This window comes from Poecilia reticulata, chromosome 16 (assembly GCF_904066995.2).
Source record: "Poecilia reticulata chromosome 16, P_reticulata-male-v2, whole genome shotgun sequence".
In the NCBI taxonomy this organism is placed as follows: Eukaryota; Metazoa; Chordata; class Actinopteri; order Cyprinodontiformes; family Poeciliidae; genus Poecilia; species Poecilia reticulata.
Genome location: NC_088845.1, coordinates 3299345 through 3323280, shown reverse-complemented (window position 1 = coordinate 3323280; position 23936 = coordinate 3299345). Strand labels below are relative to the sequence as shown.

The following is a 23936-nucleotide window of genomic DNA, read 5'->3' as shown; positions in this document are numbered from 1 at the left end:
GCACTCATTTACTTTCCACACCATGACTGTCCTGTTGTACACAGAGTGTAGGAGGACCAAAACGCAGGAAGGCAGGTTCAAGTGCAACGTGTGCTTTAATTAGTAATAAAACTGAACAAAAGAAAAACACGTATTAAAAGGAGGAAAACTGGCACACAAATCGGAGGTCAGCAGCAGAACGATCTGACAGTGACTGAAAAATCCAGGGAGGAAGATGATTAGTAGATGGAAAATGGGTGAGGAAAAGAAACACAAGGAGAAAAAGAAAATTATTTAACAGAACATGACAGACAAGAATGACTCCAGGAACTTTAAACTAAAGAAAAATGTCACAAAACTCAAATGTTTACAGAAACCGATGGCAGATTTCAATAGTAATGCTTTGAGCATGTTCCAATAAATAAAAATTCACAAAAAACAGTTTCAAGTACCGTATTTTCCGCACTATGAGGCACCTAAAAACCTTCAATTTCCTCAAAAGCCGACAGTGCGCCTTATAATCCGGTGCGCCTTATATATGGACCAATATTGAGCCACAACAGGTCTAGCGACTACGGTAAGCAGCCACCGACATCATTTTTGCCCGTAGAAGAAGAAGCGCGCGGTGCATGCTGGGATAGTTGTCAGAACGCTGGTTTGTTAATAAAGTTTGACAGACTGATCTATCTACCTACCGACCTGATAATCAGGTCGTCTGCAGGTCATTTAGCGCCACGTTCTCCACCAACATGCTGTGCGCGAATGGAGAAGGGTGACCATCGTCCGGCCACGCCCCGGCCCAGTCGCAGAAGGCTCTCCTCGCCGACCGGAGTCGGACTGTTTTGTCGACATTCACTTTAGTGCAGCTCCATTTAGTGGATGCATAACGTAACTCCAGCCTCTGCTGTAGCGTCTATTCTATGCGCCTTATAATGCGGAAAATACGGTAAATCGCCGATATAAAGAATCTGTATGTAAAGACAGATCTGTCACAATAACACATATTTTGTCATGCAGTTTTTGGTAGAAAGAGAAAGAAAAAAGAAAAATGATAAATCAAAAGGAAATTATTGAGCTACTTTTAACTTTTAATTAATTGATTTATCACTTATTGCGATACATGTAGCTATTGACTAACAAGAGAGTAAATTGGAGAAAAGATTATGATTTAGTAAGTAATACTGCAAGTGTCTGCATGGTATATTATATGATATTAAATTCTACAAAGAAAAGTAAAAGTTTGATAAATATTAAACAATAGCACCACATATCTGTGCCTATATGGACTAAAATAGATGTAAATATCAAACATTACTAAACAGAAAAGTCAAGTAGAACCAAAACAGACAAATCAAACACAGCTCAGCCAGGAATCAGCGGGCCATGGTGGCTTCTTTCGCACGAAACGTGGCGAACCCTGGGGGTGTGTGAGCGCGAGTGACGGCCGTCCTGTCAGAGCTCATTGGCGGCTGCAGCGCTCCAAACACGAAGCTGACTCACAATGCATTACTACCTGTGCTCTGAAGAGGTCTGCTTGTGTGGATTTTTAAACTTTGCCCCATGTGACTTCGAGACGAAGTGCATTCCTGTTGTGTGTCTGACTTTAGGTGTGTGTGAGGGCTGACTGTCATGTTATATTTTTCTGTGAAAGTGTTTTCACCTGGCAGAGTCTCGTTTGTCAGGTCAGTGGGTCACAGTTGCATGTGGTTCACTTGTTCTTCTGCCTCTGTGTGCATCAGTTTAATCTGCAAAACCTTTCAAGAGTTACTTCAAATGAAAAACGGTTTCTGCTTTTAATAATGTACCTATATCTATTCATATCTATTCACTTCAAATCTAATAATTTTTTGTCTTCATAATTTTCTTAATTTTATCATTATTCAAGATACCTTTTGTTTTTAACAGAGGTTCTAAAAGTAAATACAAAATAAATGAAAAACGCCACAATTAAATTCTGTTTAACTTGAAAATAAAAAATGCTTTAATTTCTTACCAATTGGTACTTAACTGCATCATTACCCAGGCGTCTTTTCTTCTTGATTTTAAGTCTCTTTTAAAAACTCATCCTTTCTCCATTTATTTTGTTTAGTTCTTTTGTTTTTTTGACGATACTCAACATCAAATAAATTAGATTTAGATTTCACTGAACCTGATAAAAAAATGCAATATATTTTTGAGGAAAAAGTGAAAAATGTCATCAAAATCAACTTCTTTTGCTGTCACAATGTTCTGCAGAACAAAACAAACCCTGGTTCTTTCTTCACAACATTTATTTCATCCTAATTAAGGAAAACCAATGTGATGCAAAGTAAATGGTGACTGATTTCTGTGGGATATTCCTGTGAAGTGCTGATTCTAGCCTTACAATAATTTGCAGAATGTGTGCTGAAGAAGGCATGTGGGTCAGGCACCCTGGGACTGCTGGGTGACAGCTGGTGGTGTCTGTGCCGTGTGCGGCAGATGGACTGATCAGACCGGAAGATCAGAGGATGTACAGTAGAAAGTGTGTACATCATAAAGAGTGGCCACCTGCTGAAACTGCTATGATAACTGCAATACTATCAAGTACAACAGGTCAGTGGTAGTAAACTGTTGTGTTGGTAAAACCTGGTGAGATGTGGTTAATCACATGGATTACAATAAAATAATCCACAAAATGAAGCTTTGTGCACTAAATGTAGATTTTTGGAACATATGGTTTTTAAAAATAGCAAGTAGCTTTCCTTTATTATTCTATTACCCTATTATTGCACCACTAACCTGGGATCTTCAAATCAAAGGAATTACACCACATTAACATCCATTACCACATTTTGCTTTCTTACTTCTTGGTTTTCTTTCATTTTCTTTCATATTCTGGACAACAAGGGAAAATAATCTGGTGTTATAAATGACTGACTCAACTAATCTCATTCTTCTCAAAACAGTATTTCCCCCCCTTACTGTTAAAGTATATGCACGCTGACACCTAGAAACAGAAATACATTATTAGTTTTTAATCATATTAGATACCCAGATGTGCAGCAGATGTTCTAGATAAATTTGTTTTTCATCTCCGGGTAAAATTGCATTTCTTAAGAATGAGAGCAAACACAGCACAAGAATGTTTCAATATCTCCATTGATATTGAAACATCGGTATAAAAAACAATTCAAATGCTTCACTATCATTAATATCACAGAAAAATAAAATCTAAAATATTACAGTTTTAGTCTTATATAAAGGAGAACATGTTCATACAGGTCTATGGTTAAGCACTGGTCAGGAAAAAGTAGTATATCCATATTTTCCAAGAGTTATTAAAGCATTACATTTTAAATTCCTGGAAATCAAAGCAAATGTAAACATATTGCTTCACACACAAAACTGCTTAAACAGGAAATAAGGTTGTATGTGTGTTTTAGATGTCAGAAAAAAGCTTACTGTTAGGCTAAGAGTGTATTCCTATAACATTTCTCATTATCAGTGCATTAATGAGAAAAAGGTTGTATCACACAGGAGGTGGAGGGAGGAGGAAGCAGGAAAAGAAGGTGACAGGAAGTTCACTGCAAATCTTGCTTAGACATGCAGAAAAATGCTTTTAGTGCTGGAAACCAAGCTGCCTCCTGAAAATGTTGAATGTCCCCAATATCTTCTCTCCCAAAGCTTAGCGAGAGGCGATAAGCAGCAACTAATGTGTGTGAGTGAGTGTGTGCACAGATGAGGCCATAATGAAAGCCCTTCTTCTTCTTAAAGCACACTTCCCCAACTGCTGCCGCTGCATTCTGCACACGAGCTGTTTGCTTGCTCAGTTTGGAAAAACATTTTTTTTTCTACGGTGCTTTATTTTAATCTTTCATCAATAATGAAATATTTACGTTTTAAATCACAAATTCTTGATTTTATGTTCTGATATTAGATTTCTGACTTTTAAGATGTTTTCCTTGCAGAGTACTCACAAACAGATTAGCTGTACTTTGTGACGGCGCTCAGATTTACTGCTGCTTGCACAGGTCCCCTGTGCTCCAGCTGAGTGTTTAGCTGGGTATTAGAGAAATGCCTCAATAAAGCAGTCATCAGGGACAGACATCTGAAGAAATACACCTTGTTCACCAGAAACAACAGATATCCATACCTAGAAAACCAATCAGTGCTTAGAATTTGCTATGTAGCAGCATAAATAACAGCTCAGGTGTCTGAATCTGTCAACAGGACGGCTATACCATGTTCTCCACAGACCTGACCTTTATAATGGAACGACAAGAAGAAAACCATTAAAAGTCTGGTGTCTAGTTTTGCTACAAGCCAAGAAGGGAATGCATGAATCATTTGGATTAAAGTGATCAGATGAGAATTCAATGTTAACTTCTTCACCTGCATACAAAGTGATATGTGAGGATTTAAACTAACAATGTGCATCAACATGAAGATACCCACAGTAGACAGGTGAAATTCAAGCTAATTGTGAAAAAAAAACTGCTAGTGGCTGCACAGACTTCAGATTTGGGTAAAGGTTCAACTTTGACCCCTAAGCCCAACAAACTTTTTAAGTTAGTGGTGTCCACTACTAGTTTAAATCAAAGAATATTGATTGGCCTAGTCAAAGCCTCGAATCACAGCCAACAGAGAATTTTTAGGAAAGACTTGAAAACTCATTTTAAAACACATTATAAAGCCAATATAACTTTAACTGAGCTATTCAACAAAGAATTGTAAGAACTTTAGACTATTTAGACCCATCTTTAAACACTTATAGCTCCGATTGCAGGAACATGTGCAGTACCTTCACCTTTGGGTTAAAACCCAATAAACTACATAAAAACATTTAGTTGTGGTGAAAAAGTTCAAGGAGAATGAATAGCTTTGTGAGGTACTGAACTGTCAGCCTGTTTTGGTGTGCATGCAAATAAAGCAGCGTATATATGGGACATAATGAAAGCTGCAGCCCATGAATAATAAAATACGTAACCCCTAAAGTTTTATATTTTATGGGGAGGACCGGGATCACCATTTCCCCTCCTGTCATCCCCTAAGGAGACAAGCGAAGAGCTGATAAGCTGCAGAGCATACTTTCAAATCAGCAGGGCGACCTTGGCTGGAAGCAAATGAAGAGTGAGCCAAGAGCGTCCCTTCATCTCCGAAAGTTCTTTCAGCCCACGGAGAACTGCTCTCCCCTGGGGAAGACCGCAAGGGTGAGAGGGATGGAGAGCTCAGGGGAGAGCAGGAAGCGGAGGACAAAGGGAGCACAAGCGGTGTCATGGTGAGGATTGATGGACAAGCCTGGGCTCAGGAGACGTCAAGGTTTTTAACGTGATTCTCCACGCTTCAGGGATCAGTGAAGGTCACAAAGTGCTGATGGATGAAACTGACAAATCACAGCTCTAAGAGCCTATGAGTTCCACAGTTTATCTTGGTCCTTAAAAGTTTTCCTCATCACTTACATGTGGAACGACCTCTCTTATCCTTGAAGACAACGGGGTTTTTTTTCTCTAAAATTAGCATTCTTTGGTCTTGCTCTTGTCTGTCAAACTCAAATCTAATTTTGTTCAAAGGTGCTTTGGTAAAAAATATCGATGCCCATCAATTAATTCAGGAAAAAGAAGAAGAGAGCAGCAGCATCCCTTCGAAATTTTGCAAATGGGTGATTCGAGATTAGAATAATAATTCACCTTCATATTTACAAAACAAGGACATTGTGAATTTATAGTCAACGCATATCTGAACATTTTCCTGGGTTTTATCAGAGTTTCTCATCTAAAAGAAATTACACAAACATGTGGTCCGTTTGTGTAATTCTTGCAGAACGATAAAAAACAGTAAAACAAGCAGAACACAAGCTTGTTCTGTAGGAGTTCCTGATGCAAAGTCAATGACTTAATACAATCAGCTCTGCCTCCTCAGACAGATGACTTTTATCCAATTGCTATTTCATGTTCAACTGATTTTGACGTTGCGTCAATAAGACCTGGTCTGATCTGATTAATTCTACATAACTCAATATGAATTTGACCGGTGTGACTTTTACATTTGCTGTTTTTGTTGGTGCCATTTAAATACATCAAATTGATTTGAATGCCAACAATTGTATTGTGATTTTAACAACTTGAACATACTGAACAACGTCTCACTGAACAGTTTTCTATACGACCAGCCAGAGATTTAAAGAGGAGAAAAACAAAGTGAGGTGGGTTAGCAGCACTTGCCAACAACTTATGATTTATTTCAGATATTCAAATTATGCTCTAATGAAAACTTTGCAAATAGCCAGATTTTCCACCAATAGTTTGGAGTTAAATTCTACGGAAAACTCTGAAAGTACTGAACCGTAATCCACTCATTGTCTTGTTTCATGACACAATTAGTGTTCAAACAGTCCTTACTTCTGTTTTCATTCTTTTCAAGCTGTTTACATGGCAGTGATCAGAGAAATATTGGAAGATTTCTCAAAACTCTTACAAAACCCTTTTTTATTTTAACAATATAGGAGCAAGTACAGTGTAAAAATCCCACTGAACTAATAAAGACTGCCTGTTGGCAAGTATGTGGTGCCTGAAGGGAGAAAAAGCTAAGTTTTAACCAAGAGTGGAGCCACATCAGGTAAAACTTTAACAAACTATCAAAGAATCTCTGAATATCTTTTTGAAACAAAAAACATTACATTAGCAGCTACATCCTTCTGTACAACCACCCATCCGTCCTGAGCTGGGAGAAAAGAGCAGCGACAGAATGTGATGTGAGACAATTAGCAAGGACACGTCAAAACACACACACACACACACAATGACGTGTAGCAGCCCTGCGGCTCCGAGCGCGTGTGTGAGTTTGCATTAAGGGAGTGGATCGACATGCATGAAACAAACACGCAGCATCTCTCGCAAACACACCGACACACACGCCAAACTGAGGTCATTATTCACTCCTGTGCTTGTGTGTTCTCGCTTGCATTGATGTGTGCAAGCTGACCGCATGCACAGGTCGTTTGTGATGGATTTGTTGTTTAATTCAGTTACTGAAGGAGGAATAAAGTCTGACTGCAGATTATTCACTTCACCTCTGTTTACCTTCACCTGAGTGGCAGGAGAGATGAACAAGAGGAGAGGAGACAGACGTACAATTTTATGTAATATGAACTATTAAATTTCTTTCTTTTTTAAACCAACAAAACAGGTCAAAACAATGGGGAAGAAAGTTTTCTCTCGAGAACTTTAGTTGTCAAACTGTTCTTGTGGTTCACTTTTCTTTTTATGCAATGGTGTAAGTTTTCCGTGGGTAAATGAACAAAGACATAACCATGTGATTCATTATTAAATTCTTCTGCTAGACTCCTTCTAAGTCTGTTTCCAGTCTATCTCACAAGAAGCAGCTCAGTTTGTGCAATCAGGGTCTGGATGAGAAAGGTCAGAAAAGTAAAAAAAAGGTCAGAAAAGAGATGGTTTTGAGATCATTTATACTAATTTCTTGTCTAATGTATGTGCATTTGCCTTGTGTTTCAGTAGCTCTAAGTAATAGCACTTCAACGTTGCCTTTATGCACATCTGGAGATACAACTTTATCTCCAGCTAAGCCAGACTGGCATAAATATTCTTGGAAATGTCAACATCGAGACACCATAAACATCTCCAGACATACTACTCAAATATCATAGAAATTACCAAAGCAGGTGCTCTGTCTCCTCTAATGAGGATTCACTCACATCGGCATGCTGAACGCTTGGAGGATCTCCAACTGATGGTGGTCTGACCCACTTTCTGAATGATCTGGCAAACAATTATGTGACCACTTGGGGGCACTCATCAACTATCACCCTCAGATGGTCAGATGTTTAATAAGTATGAAAAATATTTAAATGAAGGGCATCATAAGTGATAGAGGTATTAAATAAGATATAAAAGTGCCATCAGGTGCTTTGAATTTCTTCAAATTTGTGCTTACATTTGATGTAATTTTACATGCAGGCACTTTACTGGCACTGAGACAGCAGTAAAGGCATCTTATGGTTGTTTTCCTGGATGTCTTAACTGTGCAAGGAAAAATAAATTTTAATCAAAAGATTATGAATAAGCAAAACTAAAAATAACAGTAATATGCATTTTAACAGTCTTACAAGGTTTCCTGTAATCGATAGAACCATGAATCCTGTTCAGTAGCATCAAATCATACTCAATTGGATTAAGCAGCGGGGCAAAAATCCAAATAACACCAACAGGTCCATCTCTGAAAGGCACAAAAATTGTTTCGGAGTGGTCCAGTAAAATCTGGACTTAAATCCAGTTGAGCTGCATTAAATTTATTCATTCAAAGTACAACCATAAACTCTGCAATGTAAGTCAGAATAGTTCAATGAGCGTTTGTTAACGTTTTTGTCTCATTTTGATAAGTACAGAATCCAAACATTTAGTAAGTTAGTAAAGCTAGGATTAAAAACAGTTCAAACATTAAAGATATTTCAGTGCTACAGCATTCTTCTGCTTATGGTTGCTTGGTCGAGAGTTTATTGCTGCAGTTTGGATGAGGTGACCTTGTCCTAGTTGTTGATCGGTGAGTAATTTTGCCCGAGGACAAAGCTGATTGGCTGTCAATAAGCTATTAGGACAACAGGGAGAAACAGAGACAATTGGATGGGAGAGTAATGGAAAGCTACAGAGCGAGAATGAGAGCAGAGTGGAAATTAAAAAATAACGTTTATCGTATAATCAGCTCCCCAAGAGGCTGTGGGTTTATTTACAGCCTTACTTTGGGATATTTTGTTGCTTTTAACAACTCAAACATCTGAGCGAACTGTAGTTTGGGAAACGTTGGTTTCAGAGATGAAAGCAATAGATGTGTTATTGTGAAATAACTTTCCTTCTGTTCCCCTGGATAGATATTGAAAACTTCTTCTTTGGTCTTTATCTGTTTTTCAGAAGTTTCTGGAAAGGTTCTAATAAAGATCTGGTCATTATTTAACATAGAAAACTAAATGTCCAGTTGTTTTCTACTGAAAATTAATTCAGTGATTTTTGGTGGCTTGGATCTAACAAAAACAAATTTGCTACATTTCAGTTTCTAGAAAGTCTCGTAAATATAGTTTTGCACCAGCTTATTTCTTGACTCTGTTTTAAATAAACTAATTAAGCCTCAAAAATATGTGACATATACAAGTTAAAGCTTCAAGATACAGCCGTGTTGTCCATACTTGCATGCATTTGACCTTATCAAAGTAGCATTTATGAAATTCAAAAATACTGAAATAGCTCCAACAATGTTCATTATTTATGTGCATGTTGCTGTTATGTTGTCTTGATATGGCCACGCTTGAGAGCTTCACTGTTTGGTCATAATAATTTGTCCTGCAGCTCTTTACACAAACACTGTGTGTTTGTGCCGCTAACACAGCCTACGCACACAAATATGCTTGAATGAACACCTTTTTTTCAGGGGATTCATTAATCTAATGCATTCCCTAGCTCCAAGCCCTCTCACCTTAACCACAGCATGTCAAACCACGACACTTACCAATATAGTTCAAATAACCTGAACTAATCTTTATAAGTTGATTGGCCAATCTTCACTCTAATGGTATGACTTACAATTAACCTAATAAAGAAATTAAAAGTATGTACGCAGATGTGCAGAATGAGAATAACTGCAACTAAATACGCGACAATTATGATCAATCTGTGTGACGCTGACAGACTCACAACCGCTGCGAAGCACAGCATCCTGGAGGATACTACTGTGTCTGGTGTCACACACACACACACACACACACACACACACACACACACACACACACACACACACACACACACACACACACACACACACACACACACACACACGCACGCAAACATGTGGCGCTGTGGCAGGTTGCTTCGGGCCGCAGGCTCAATCCAGAAATAAAGACAATAGAATAAACCAGAAAAAAAGCTGTAAGTGTGTTTGTCACCTCAGGGCTGCCAAGCACCGAAGATCCACACGGAAACCTGACAGAACAGGACCATGTCTGGGTAATTATGTGCCTTGTGTGTCCATGTGTGTGTGTGTGCGTATTCAACACAAACACTCTTTGACTTAAACAATTAATAACAGTTAAATACAGTGGAGCTGAGGAAAAAAGGCCCGTCAGTGTGCAGGCGGATGAATTAATTGCAGTCAACGGTAACGAGTTTCTCATTTAAATATGCAAATAAACACATTTATTACCTTTAATGAGACAGTGTTTTTCCCTGTGTGTATATTTTTAGTCCTTTTTTAGTACAAAAAAACAGTCTGGGCCTGTTTGTCTTTTTATTTCATTGCCTTTAAACATGTTATTTAAATTATTTAATAAATCTAAATTAATTTAAATTCCTTTATGAGGCAGAGCTTTGCTTCCATAGAAAATACAGTTAAAAAAAATCAACATAGTAATTCACAATAAAGGAACAACAAAATATTGATGGGTAAACAATTGCAGTGCTTGTTAAAAGTTATATTAGTTATAAATAAAGGATATGTGCAGCTTATGCTGTCATGTTAAAAGCTGCAGCTACAATTAGACTCTCATTGACTTCTTAACTTAGAGATTATTGGGTTTTTATTCAATCATTCGATCACATATTGATGTAACACACCAAAGTTAGAACACATTAGTGGATCTCTGAAAGAATAATGTATTAACGAATAAATAAGAGCAGAGACTGTCAGCACAGCCCAAATAAGCAAGATATCAGTTGTTGTCCAACATAAAACTGCAAAACTAATCTTTACTTTCCAATAAAACATGCATGATGCTTTTTTTCTATCAGATAATCAGATTTGTCTCACTTTTATTCTTGGTTTTAATCTGTCATTACCTCGCAAGGAGCTCCTAAATTATTCTTTAACTGTCTACAAACACACTCATTGTGATACTTTATTCACTGCAAAACCTTCATCCTCCTTTTTTAGAGTTCTTCTTTTAGTTTCCCAGTTTTTTATTTAAATATATTTCTAGAAACACCAAAAAGAACATTATCTAAAAGACATTTTGCCTTGTTGAAAAAGCAAAGACGCTCCATGAGACGCTCAGAGTGCAGCAGCAAACAGTATCTGACACATGCAGCATTTCAGTTTGTAGAGTGAAAAATTATTGACCGTACAGTCATGAAAGTTTAACTTCGAGTTGCATCCTCCCGAGAGTGATTTAACATGAGTGAATCTTTTATTTTCACCCCAGAAGATGCATGGTTGTTCATTCATGCAGACAAAACACGGACTTCAGACAACTTCAAATGCTTAACTTTGTGTTTCATATATTAGTGAGAAGCGGGTAAACAGAAATAAAGGGTTCAGAATGAGATTTGGAAAATGATTCGACATGACCATTAAATCTAAAACAACACTGCAAAACCTCACAGAAGCCATCATAAGAATAATTATTTACATTTAGATAGTTGCTTAATTACAGGAAAACTGGATTGTTTTGTATTTGAAGTAAAACTAACTTACTTTCCTCTAAACTCACTCAGTTTGACTTGAAGTTTAGTTCTGACCTTAATAAAACTGTAGCTTGCTTAAATACAATAAAATTGAAGGAAGTTAGACGTGAAAGAGGCAGATTGGACTTTTTCAAACATTTCTAATAGTTCATTACTGTCTGTTATCTGAAGTAGATGAAGGTTTATACACTGGTAGACTGTGTGAAACCTGATCAATGCAGCTCAAAACAAGGCAAAACGCTTTCTGTTCAAATAACAAAAAATACTTTAAGTCATTAATATGGGGTCAGCTAAATGAATTAGAATGTTTTCATTCATTCCTGACTTTTAAAGCAGAATTCAGAACTTTATTTTTCTATTTTTAAAACCTCCAGACTCCTTTGACAGCGTTGCAGTTTTGCATGGCCATTTATTAACAATTACAGTATATTTTTAAGTGCGCAGCTAATACAACTAAATTATACAATTATATTCAATAAATTAAATTATGCGCTCATTAGTTGGGATAAAAGTACCTTTTGAAAATAACCTTAAGCAGTTACTATACAGACTGTTCATTTGACCCACAAACAGTTAATATAGTCATGTGTTAAGGTAATAAATAATATTTAAGACTCACTTAAACACCAAAAACAAAAAAAACATTTTTTTATTTACCAAAAAGCCAAGAATAATTCGACATCAGTACACTCACTGCCATCTGCAGTGATGCACAAGATACAGAGTCCTGTGTGGTTTTTAAATAATTAAGATGTCTGCATAAATGCAAGTGACTGGTGTGAGAGCAGATGAACGTGAAGGAGAAATGATACTGATATCAAAATATGTTTTTTTTTTTTTTTACCAAAATGACAATAATTTAGTCACTGATGTCCAAACTGTGGCCTGATGTTTGTCACTGAATTCCTGAAGACAATTCAAAGCAGACGTTTGCTGCTCGGAGCTCGTTCCCACACGTCTAAATCTCCACCGCAGCCGACGAAAGACAGGCCGTCTCAATCAGCCGGACAGTTTGCAGCGCCCAAATCCCACTCTCTCCCTCTGTGGCCACAAACCGCAGCCAACCTGGGCCTGTCGCTCTGTTTTAACACAAACACAGCTTCCTGTCCAGAGCTCTGGTTCTGCTGCCGTCCATGTGTTCAGACCTGGGGGAGATCCAGGTGAGCAAACACAACTAATTTTTACAAATAAATACCAAAGATGCTGTTTGGATTGACTGATTAGCCAGACCTCACCAGAACATCAAGCTGCCACCATGGCTGTCCAGATGTGAGGACTTTAGGCTCTTGGTTAAACATTTACTTTAGGTTGAGTGTGAGGGGGTCACAGCAGCATCTGGATGGCATTTCAACCCGTCAACCAGATCTGAGCTGCTGGCCATCAGCTCACTTCAGGCTGACTGAATGTTGGCCAGCAGCTCTGATTAACGCGGCTCCCAAATATTCCCCTTGATTTGTTTTAATTATCCTAAACTTTGACTGTTTATTGTGATGGACAGACGATCAGATTTTTTTTAAAGGCGTTGCAGAGAAGTTTGATTTAAATGTTGAAAAGTTTCTTCAAACATCACCACATTTTTCCAAATGATTGACAACGGATAAGATATTATATTGTAAACTTTAATCTTAAGCGATTCAGGACAAAACCTGCAAGTGCAACTAGAGATTATTTTAGTAATCGATTAATCTATTAATTATTCTCATGATTTAACCACTTAAGCCTTTTTATGCAATATTAAAAACACATTAAAAGATACAAATAAAATACAAAAACACATTTTATTGCCTAAAATGCAATAACAGCATTCCTTTAGTGACCGCTAGCAGCAACGGATGCATCTACAGCTAAAAAGACGCTGTAGACTTATTATTCAGTTTTGGCTTAATGACTGCACTGAATATGTTGTTATTTCAGCAAATGGTCATTTTCAAAATCTGTATATTCAAGTTAATGATTAACTGATGACTAAATTAGTTGACAATTATTTAAATAATCGATTCATCATGCAACTTCAGACCGTGGCATTACTCTCTCTGACCACAACTTTCATTCATAAATGATCAAATTAAATATGTTGATGAATAATGATGGATACAATTCTTAATTTCATTGATCTTCCTCCTTTACATGTGAAATACAAAAGAGCAAAAGAGAAGTTTTGTGAAGAAAATGTTCAAAACTGGAGGAATGTCGGCGTAAAGGCGACGGAAACAAGACTGTGTAACATTAATGACTCTACAGGCAAAGTTGAAAAAAACCTTAAATAAATTAACATCTCCAAGAGCCAAACTTCTAGACAACTAAAACAAATATCCAGAAAGTATATTTCTAACTAAATGAATTACTGTTATCAAAAACCTAAGAGTATAGTTAACAAACACTCTCATTACAGGAAGTATCATAAAACAACCGCCCTCTGTCATTTAGAAGACCAGCCGCCAACAGTTTGTTCACAGATACAAAAGCTGAGGAAATTTGGCTTAATCAACTCTTTCATGTTGGTTATATCAAAATCAAACTCCAGTGTTTCTGTTGAAATTGAGTTGGTAGTTTTTCCAATCTGTTCCTGTCCAGTTTAGATGAGACTAGTTGGTTTCCTGTTATGTCATCTAACGGTGCAAAACGAGTTAAAAAAGATTCAGCATCTACTAGAAGTTGTGCTCCATGCTGAGTATATTTTTATTATACAGAATAAACTGAAGAGAAAATCCTCTTCAGACTGAGGAGGTTCAATTTAACATGAACCTTTTCAGTAACTTTACATTTCATACGTCTAAAATGGTTGACTGTTTATTCATGCTCTGAAAAAAGGCCAATATTAGAATGTTACCATGATTTTTTTCTTTAAATATTCAAATTAATATGATCTTTTGATCAGTCCACCTAGTCTTTTTTTATCTGAGTGCAACTGTTTAAATTTTAAAAATTTTATTTTATTCCATGCAACTGGATGGAAACAAAAAAGACTAGAAGGAAACTAGTGAACACTGGAAATATGTGTTATTTTAATGGAGCATGGCCTCCTATTAGCTTCTCATTGTTACAACTGATAATTCACAAAATATATAAAAAATAAAATACAAAAACTGGAGATATGCTTAAGAAAATGATTTTTATTCCTGCTTATATGAGCTGAATGTCAAAGGTTATACATACTGTATGTGATATAATGGGAATGTTTTTACTGAAGAATGAAAAAGAAATAAACTACCCAATCTGAATTTCAATAAACACTGGCAGATGAGATAAGTGCTTCATAACTTAATTTGTTGTTTAGATTGAGTGAAGTTAACAATGAAAATGAGCTCCTGCTGCATCGCAGAAGTCAAACATGCAGCAAAAACAAATCCTTCCCTCTATCAGGAGCCTTCAACCATCTGAATATTCAGCTTTGGTGAAAACGTCTGGAGCGACGTGTGAGTGTGTCTTTTCCTCTTCTAACTGGAAAACTAAAATCTGTGTGTGAAGTGTTTTGGGGTGTGCTTGCTCACACCTTTCAAACTAAACACTGTTTGTCCTTTAACAGTCTGCTGGCGGCACACACAACCTAACACACTCCCTCTATTCTCTCACACACACACTTGGCAGGGATCTGTGGAGTGTTGTGAAGAATGAATGAAAGAGCAGAAAAGTAGCCGTTGACGGTTGGGGTCAATTCAAACTGCTGGAGAAGAGCCAACACATGGGCCGTTACGCGCACACACACACACACACACACGCACACACACACCGACTGAATGAACACGTCTCACTTCTCAACATAGGAAAACTCTGCACAGCAGTGTGAAAGGAAACTGTCTGAAGCTGCATGAAACCTAAAATATGAACAACGATGACTCTAGTAAAGAGTTTCTACACTCTTACTTTATGGAAACTTCACAACCTCTGGCTAAATTTCAATGCTCCTTTACTCACGTTGTCTGAATCAAGAGCTGCAAACCAGATACCATCCGTTGTTACTGTCCAATTTTAGCCCATCTGCTTCACTATTTGACATGTTGAGCTTTTCGGAGCGGTCATTCTCCTCATATCTGCTCATTTCCTCTCACCTCTGACATCAACAAGGCGTTTTTGTAAACCTGACAGATGGTTATGATTAAATCAACAGTTTCTGAAAACTGCAAACTTGCTTAAATCTCCTTTTTTCCTCTCCATTGTGATGCTGGCTTTTAACTTCAGCAAGTCGTCTTCACCACACCTAAATGCTCTGAGTCGCTGACATGGAATTTGTTGTTTCACTTGTATAAAAGAAGAACTGAGCAGCTGTACCTAACAAAGTGGCCAATGTTTGCTTGTTATGCAGACCCAGAATTATTCAAATGTTTAGCAGATTTAGGTTTAAAGTTATTTTAATTTAATCAAGATGTTCTCTTACAGAAAGAAGCCAGCATCTCCTAACATATGAGACAATTTTTGAAATAAAAAATTATTGAATTACTTTTCATTTACATTGTAAACAAAAGTGGGCTGTCGAAAATCATTTATGATCTTGCCAAAAATAATCTGAAAGGCAGTTATTCTATTTTTGAACTTCAACTCTTTATGGTGGGAAGACCACCTTACCATTACCCTAATCTCTTTGCTTCCACAGGTATAAATCTAGACTGCAAATCATAAACGTAAATTTGACCTCTGATCAGAAGATGAATTTTACCAAAATTAAAAGATTATTTTTAATAAAGTTAAATTTACCATCCGGACTTTACTTCTCTTTAGATCCTGCTTTATCTCCAGAAAAACATCAATTTAAGGAAATAAACTTTAGAAACAATTGGATACCCACAATAAAAATACTGTTCATGATCTTAAGTACAGAATTATAAGAAACCAACTGGCCCAGAAACCAAAACAGCAGCTTGAATCGAATCCTGTAAAGCTACTTTTGCGTCTTTACGCAGGGACGAATGAAGCGTCTGCATCTTACCTCGCAGATTCTGGATCTTCACCACCACCTCCGCTGGCTCCCGCAGACTGCGCGCAAGGTACAAGCGCCCCGAGTCCCTTTCGATCTGTACGGGCGAGTCGGCCTCGGATATCACCTCGAACCACCGCTGGTTGAACCTCTGGTCCGGCACAGTGAACACCAGGTCACCCACTCTGATGTGGTCCGGAACGGTCACTGTGTAGCTCAGATCCTCGGACAGCGCACGGGGTCTGCGCCGCGCTCTGCCGGAGCCGCGAACGTCGACGCGAAGGAACACCGGGTCACCGATCAGCGCCACATCTCCGCCGTCCTTCACGTACAGCCGCAGGGTGAGCTGCTTGACCCCCAACAGCGACCCTACCAGCCTCACCTGGCCGGTTTGTGGCACCACGTGAAGCAAACTGGACTGTGGTGATGCGTAAAAAGTTGTGCGTCCATTTCTCTCCGCGTCGCCGTCTTTTGCGTCAAAGCGAGCCAAGACGGTTCCAAGCGGCGCCAGCTCGTCCGCTTCCACCGTTTTATTCCCGCTGATGAACTGGGGGATGTTATCATTCCTGTCGGACACTTCAACCTGGACGACCGCCGGTCTCGTCTGGCACATGGGCGGGAGTTCCACCGTCAACTCGTACATCGCTATAAACTCTCGGTCCAAAGATTTGGCGGACACCAGAATCAAACGGTCCCGACGCTCAGAGTCGTAAACGATCCTGAAATCAGAGGGATAATTCCCGTACAGGCTGCCGTCAAGATTAGCACCGGAGCAGACTCCGGTTTCTAGCGGGATTGAGACCCCATAAACGGGCGACCCAGCCGGGGAGTTCTCAGCGATGTGGCCAAAGTAGCGCGCTGGATGCCTGCGCTGCGCGGAGAGACTCACCGGCGGAGCGTAAACCAGCAGCAGCAGCAGGAGCAGGTGGAAGGTGTTCAGGAGAACCGCTTCTCTTGCACCTTTGGTCATGTTTCCATTAAAACAGTTTTACTTACAAAAGACAGCAAAGTGTCCACGGGAGCCACGAAAACGGGCACCTCTCTCACACAGATCCACCTTAAAACAGCGCGAAATAGGAATTATCTGTTTTTTGCTAAGTTTATTAAATGATTCCCTTTAAAAGCTCAAAAAGATCTCGACCCGCTGTCATGAAGGATAAGAAACCCCCATCTAGAGCGCAGGATGGAATCCGACAGTCCTCTCTGGATAAATCAGCCAACAAGGACTTTTACGCATGGATCAGACTGGTCCAATTTCCCAACGTTTCTTGGGGACAAGAAAGACGCATGAATAGAAAGAACAGTGACGGAAAATATATTCTGGAGTATAATTTCTCTCTGCTCAGTCTAAAAAAGAAAGTTCCAGCATGTAGATGCGGATGATGCGCCAAAGTGTTCCACACTCTCCGGGTTGACTCCTCCGGAGGATGGAACAGACTAACGGACACAGATGCATCAGGCTGGCTCCATGTGGCTCCATCGCACCGCCCACTGGCCCCTCGGAGGAGAGAGACCAATCAGGACGCCGGACTGACATGAGTGACACAATGCGAGGCCCGCCCTCTGGAAGAACGGGTCTACAGATGGTGAGGAAAGGAGACAAAACCCTTTTCTATGTGGCTTAACTGCTTAAAAGGTTGTTGTTTTTGTTAGCCCTGATCAGATGCGATCATCTCTATCTTTCATTCAACACACAAAAATCAGATGCAAGTCAAGCTCTATGTGGTAAAGATGACAAAGTGATTTTTGCATAAAGCAAAAAAAGCTGATTAGCTCTCAAAATGATATTTTACTGCATTTAGAGCCTAAATTTAAGATCATTCCCACAGTTATTAGACACATAATGAAGGACTGAAGCATTAATTTAATAGCAATTCCCATATAATGAAAAAAATAATCTAATACTAAGGCAAAACCTGTGTAAGGTATCGATGAAGCCTTAGCAGTAACTATGCACAAAGTGGCTATTATGAAAGAACATAGTTGTTTTATTCTGGGCACAAACTAACATTTTCTTTTCCCAAATTAGATTTTGTATTTTGCAAAGCTGTGAGTCTACAGAGACACTTTGTTTGGGATATTTAACTCTCAGAGTAAATACTTTAAAACATATTTTGCTACAATCTGATCTTCTATCCTTTTGGGTTTTGTCTATAGCAGTTTTGCACATCTATGCACTTAACTTTTTTGTTGGACAGGGAGAATCTTTGAACATTATTTTTCGGTTCAACACAATCCTTATCTGAATTCAAGTCTAAACTTTAAGCAGTTCTTTAAGTTCTTTGTCTCCGTCGTTATGTGCTCATCCAGGAGGAGTGAAGGCTGCAAGTCAACGACGTGTCATTACCATCTACAATAACTCTGAGTTGTAACAACATTTGGTTTCCCTTTGGGATCAATAAAGTGTTTTTAAATTGAGTCGATGAGATCTGATTCGTTTCCTTAGACAAAAACTCTTTAAATGACTGAATAATGAAATGAACTGTTCAATAATCAGGGTCAAATGTAATGTTTGTGTGATTAGATTAAAATCATTTTTTGTAAAGTGCCTCAAGATAACATTTGTTGTGAATATTTTCAATTGAAATAAACTGAGTTTAAATGATTGGAGCGGCAAAGAGTTAGTAAATATTTACACATCACATTTTTCAGATTAGAAGATGTAAAACAGTTTTGAAATCCCTGGATCAATTTTCCTCCAACTAATAGTTATGTATTGCTTATTGACGTTGATATTTTTTTGGTTTGTTTTAACGTGCGATGATGTAAACAACATGACGGGGCAGGGATTAATTTGCAGGGCCCTGCATTTATTAAATATTCAATGTTTCTAGATACAGTATTCAGCCCAGTGGTGGCATCTCAGTAAAACAGCTGCAGAGGTGCAGTTTACAGCAGTGCTGTCCTTCCATTATTCACAGCTACTTTGATGGAGAATGATGTCTGTCAGCTGAACACAACTGCATTGGCAGTTTTACTTGCCAGCTGCAGCATAATAGCAGAGAAACACCAGCAACTGGCGGCAAGATCGTTCTCAAATCTGGCATAAAACATGTATCTGAATAAGTGTCAGAGTCAAAACGATTTTAAAAAACAGCACAACGGAATCTGTAAAACAAATTACTATATAGGTTTGACCTCTATCACTGTCACAAAATGCATAAGGGAGTCCGATATAAGCCGTGTGACATCACCCACTAGCTTGTGGACTGCTGTTTTGAAGTCTTGAGTTTGTCCTTTGGCTGCTGCCATCTTGGATTTCCAGACGCAAGACTGACATGTAAGCGGAGCATTGGGTAGCTGCCACAGCACTTCTCTGTCATACAAAGTGACAGCTACAGAGACCAAAACATTTGTTTTGTACCAGGCCATAAGCCTGTTTACTTTAGCATGAAAGGTGGATATTTTGGAACAGCGGAGATATAACAGAAAAAAACAAAGGAACAGCAACGTATGGCACTTAAAAGTACATTTCTGCAGGATCATCTTCATAATAAACTCCTAATCCTTTATAAATACTTCACACTTTTCCATTTCTGTAATTAATTTAAGAATTGTTTTTCATTTTCTGAAATGACGGCGGTTTGGAGAAATGTTGGGCGGGAAGCAAATCAAAAATGAAGGTGAAGAGGAAATTCTTCTTCACATAAAATTCCACAATAAGAAAATGTATATAACAGGAGTCAATAGCCCATCAATAATATGGCTAAACTGTATATTTTGTTCAACACAGAATAGAAGTCATGCAAGAAGATTAAACCTATTAACATCTGGAGATCTGCAGCTGGGCTGGGGTTAAAGTTTTCACTCTGACTGCAAGGATACCGTTCTGTGTAAGGCTCCCTTATTCAGAAACATCACAAAACACCTGCAAAAATCCAAAAATATTATGCTTACTTCACATTTTCTGCTGGACAACATTAAAATATGAGGTAATGTCCAGCTGTTGCATATATCCAGGTCTCAATTTATGCAAATATAAAGGATTTTTGTTATTTTAATGTATTTTCTTTGTTTTCCTGCACATATCTTTTACAAACCACCTTAGAACAATTTAGAGTTTCCCACAAATCCAACATGCATTTTTTTTATCAAGCTGAGAGGAAACTTGAATTCATGGAGAAAATTTGAACCTTGCTGCTACAAGACAACAGTGTTGACAACAACTATCCCACCACACAACCAGAGTAATTCTCTTTTAAGCAAACAATTGAGGAAGATGTAAAGAGGTTACATGGATACAACTAAAAAGCCAAAGTGCGATAAAAGTGTCAACTAAGCTTTTAGATTTTTAAGACTAACAGAACTAATACTTGGCATTTAGTTCTCTCTTTGCTGAATGCAGTAATAACAGTGGGAAGCTGCAGTGCAATTTGTCCTCTGGAAGCTGTTTAACAAAAGGACAATTTGTTGAGATCACCCTGTTTTTCTTTCTTAGCGCTTCGAGGATTAAAAGCGATAGAAGATTTCATTCTTCAAAAAAATGTCATCTCTGTGTGCTTTTATAATTCAGGGAATCCCTCTGAAGTTTTCTAAAATAGGAAATTGTCTTCCTGGGTTTTTGTTTTTGTTCATTACTGCATAGAAGTGGAATGAAAACTGTCTGAAGCCTTTGATCAGAGACTGGAGGAGGAGAAGAAGTGGTTGAAATGAAGGAATGGAAAAAGGCGCAACAGAATGAAAGTAATCACTTTAATACTGGAGCAGAAAACAGCACTTTGCTCCCGTCAATCAGGAAACACAAAGGTTGCTGTGAATTTGTTCTGGAAGGAACTTTTGAGTTTCTCTCTGCTTAAAAACTGTTTTCCAATAGTAAATATATTTATATATATAAACAAAACAAAAAAGCGATTCACCAATAATCAAGCTTTGAATAAACACTTACAATATAGCTTGCTTTACATTTGCTCTAAATTCATTTTAGAGCTCTATCCATCCACTGTCTTCCAGATATAGATGATCAAATTCCTGGGGGAAAAGTCCAGCAGGAAACTCCACACATCTCTGTCTGTCCAGCTCATTCAGGGGTCCCCCAGGTGTTCTCAAGCCTGACGAGTATACCGTCCCTCTAGCAGGTTCTAGGTCTGCTCCAGGGAAAATGAGGCATCCTGATCAGATCCCTGAACTCCAAACTGACTCCATTTGATGTAGAGCAGCAGCGGTTCTGCTCTAAACTCCCCTGGATGACGGAGCACTTGCCTTATCTTGGGCTGCATCATGTGTTTTCCCACCACAAAGAGTCATTTTATAGCACAGTCAGGTGTTACCTTCAGTTGTTTTCAGGTGTTTACTAACTGCTGCTGGCTAGTCTGCAGGGGCTGACTGGGGAAGCCGTTCTACGCGGCAGAAGCTCTGAAACTTGGAAACTGTAGCTCCGAGGAGGAGCTGTGCCTTGAAGGAGGGGCTCCACTGTATTTTACATTAAGTATGTTAATGTGAAGCGCTTTTGTTTACTGGAGCTCATTTTTGTAGCATATTTGTCCGTATACGTAAATAGAGTGTTGTAGTACTTTCTCCCTCACTACTGGTTCTGACTTTCGCTGAGCGATCCTGTCCAGGAAGACAACAGAGAGGATTTGTGGTGGTTCTTGTCACAGTCCAGCCTGAACAACGCTCATGTGGATCAGACAACCTGACTTACATGGCTGTCAAAGCAAATCTGCAAGGGGAAGGACTTACTCCATTTTCCACAGGCAGGAGGAAAGCCACATGGCTTTTCCTAAACCTGAGGTTTGGGATACAGTCTCCATCTTTTTTTTTTCCTATAATTTTAGCAAATAATAAAATGTTGAAGTTAATTTACTAGAAACCAGCAAATCTGAGAGAAGCTGCAAATCACAAGCAGAGGTTAACATAGAAAAAAGTCAAATGCTAATCTCTGAACAGATGTTTTTCCATTGACCATATGATTGTGCAAATTATAAAAATAAATTTGCTTAATGGAAACATGCCAATTTAAAAAAAAAGATACGTTTTTTGATTAAAAGGTTTTTAGGCGGTTATTTTTTTTCCAGCTGTATTTTTTCGCATCTCATAAGTCATCTGATCAACAACCACGTTACTACTGGCAGGAAAGACAAAGAAGATGACAGGAAGTGGTACGATGATGATGATGGCACGGCATGTTTTTTAATGACATCACATGAAAAAACTTATTCATGTGTGATTTTAATTGAGTTTCTTCTGGAGGCACCGCAATTAAGAAATTGTGTTTGTTCTATAAAGTTTTGTGCACGTTTGTAATGGAAATGCAACTAATGAAAGATATGATTCTACAAAGGGACAAAATCAAGACAAAAAGAAGACAGATGGAGGAAATACTCCTCCCAAAGCTACTGAATATGTTTAAATGATGAGAGATGATTGGCAGCAAAATGAGAAGCCCGCTGCTGAATACATTTGTCTTCATGAATCAATGCTGGATTATTTTTCAATCAGTGTTCTTTTCAACTTGAACTAAAGCAGATCTTTCTGTTTTTAAAGACAGCTTTCATGGGTCAAACTTTGTCAACGAGGTCAGGAGAATCAACATTTTTTCCTTCTGCGGTTTAGCTTCGGGTTTCTGCAGCTCATGAAGCTGTGATCCACTGCTGCAGGGCTGTGCCTCTTCTTGTTGATTTGTCTAAGTACCCTCACTTACACCCAGGCGACATGTTGGCTGCAGCCTCCAATCAATTGGTCATGCTTTTCCAAGCCTTCCATCAGAAAACCTTCAAAGCAGACTAAACTGGGAAAAAAGCCTCCACCACCTCACTACACAGGCTCAGAGAAGAGAGAGAAAATGTTCTCACAGAGTATGTTGCTGCATTAGGCAGTCTGAGTACTTAAAACGCATCTAATATCATTTTGCTCTTCCAAAAACAACAACAGATTCATACTTTAAATTCAAGGGTTCTGCATATTTTGTATAGAGAAGTGAACAATATATTTGCCCCCATATATATTTCTTCTATTCTTGCATTTTTGTCATTTTTGAATAGCTTAGATTATAAAATAATTATAATAATAATTAGAGGTGTGCCGATCGATCGGCCACCAATCACAATCGGCCGATTTCCGTAAAAAAGTGTAGGATCGGTGATCGCCGATCACGGCCTCTTGTTGCCGATCACACAAACCGATTACCTGCATCTCATTTCGCAGCCTGTCTGTGCAGCTGGTCTCCTCTTTCCTTCACACTGCGCAAACGCGCAGCAACAAATCCTAAGCTATGTTGTGTGTAACTATAACATACTGCGCGACTGGGGAAGTTTGCATGTTGCGGAGGAAAATTGAAGCACGTGGGGTGAAGCAGGTCAAAATGCATCAACACGACGAATCTAATATGGCATAAAAACAATGCCATACTTAACATCGAGACTCACTGCAGTATGGAGCAATCAGATAGCAGGTAAAGCAGCGCACAGCTACAAACACTCACCCAGATTAGCATGACGGTCAGAAAGCTAAACAAATAACCCGCAAAATTATTTAAGTCATCGAGCTGCGATGTAAGACGCTGGTTCTGCTCTCGCTGTTGAACAGCGGTTCACCGTAGCTCCGTCTATTTCACAGACAGAGAGTAGCTTCTGCTCCACCTGGTAGTGACTCTCACACCGAACTTTTGTTTGAAGCTGCAGCATCTA

The 23936-nt window shown here is 38.6% G+C and overlaps 1 protein-coding gene across 1 annotated transcript in view; it reads right to left on the bottom strand.

Annotated features, from left to right (window-relative positions):
• The window catches only part of LOC103477590 (neural-cadherin), a 137214-nt gene extending 118416 nt beyond the window's left edge, over window positions 1–18798 (bottom strand). The window contains exon 1 of the mRNA XM_008430788.3: window positions 16324–18798. Coding sequence (XP_008429010.2) covers window positions 16324–17281 — 958 coding nt within the window. The 5' untranslated portion in view covers window positions 17282–18798. The remainder of the gene's footprint in view (window positions 1–16323) is intronic.
• Between the last annotated feature and the right edge of the window lie 5138 nt (window positions 18799–23936).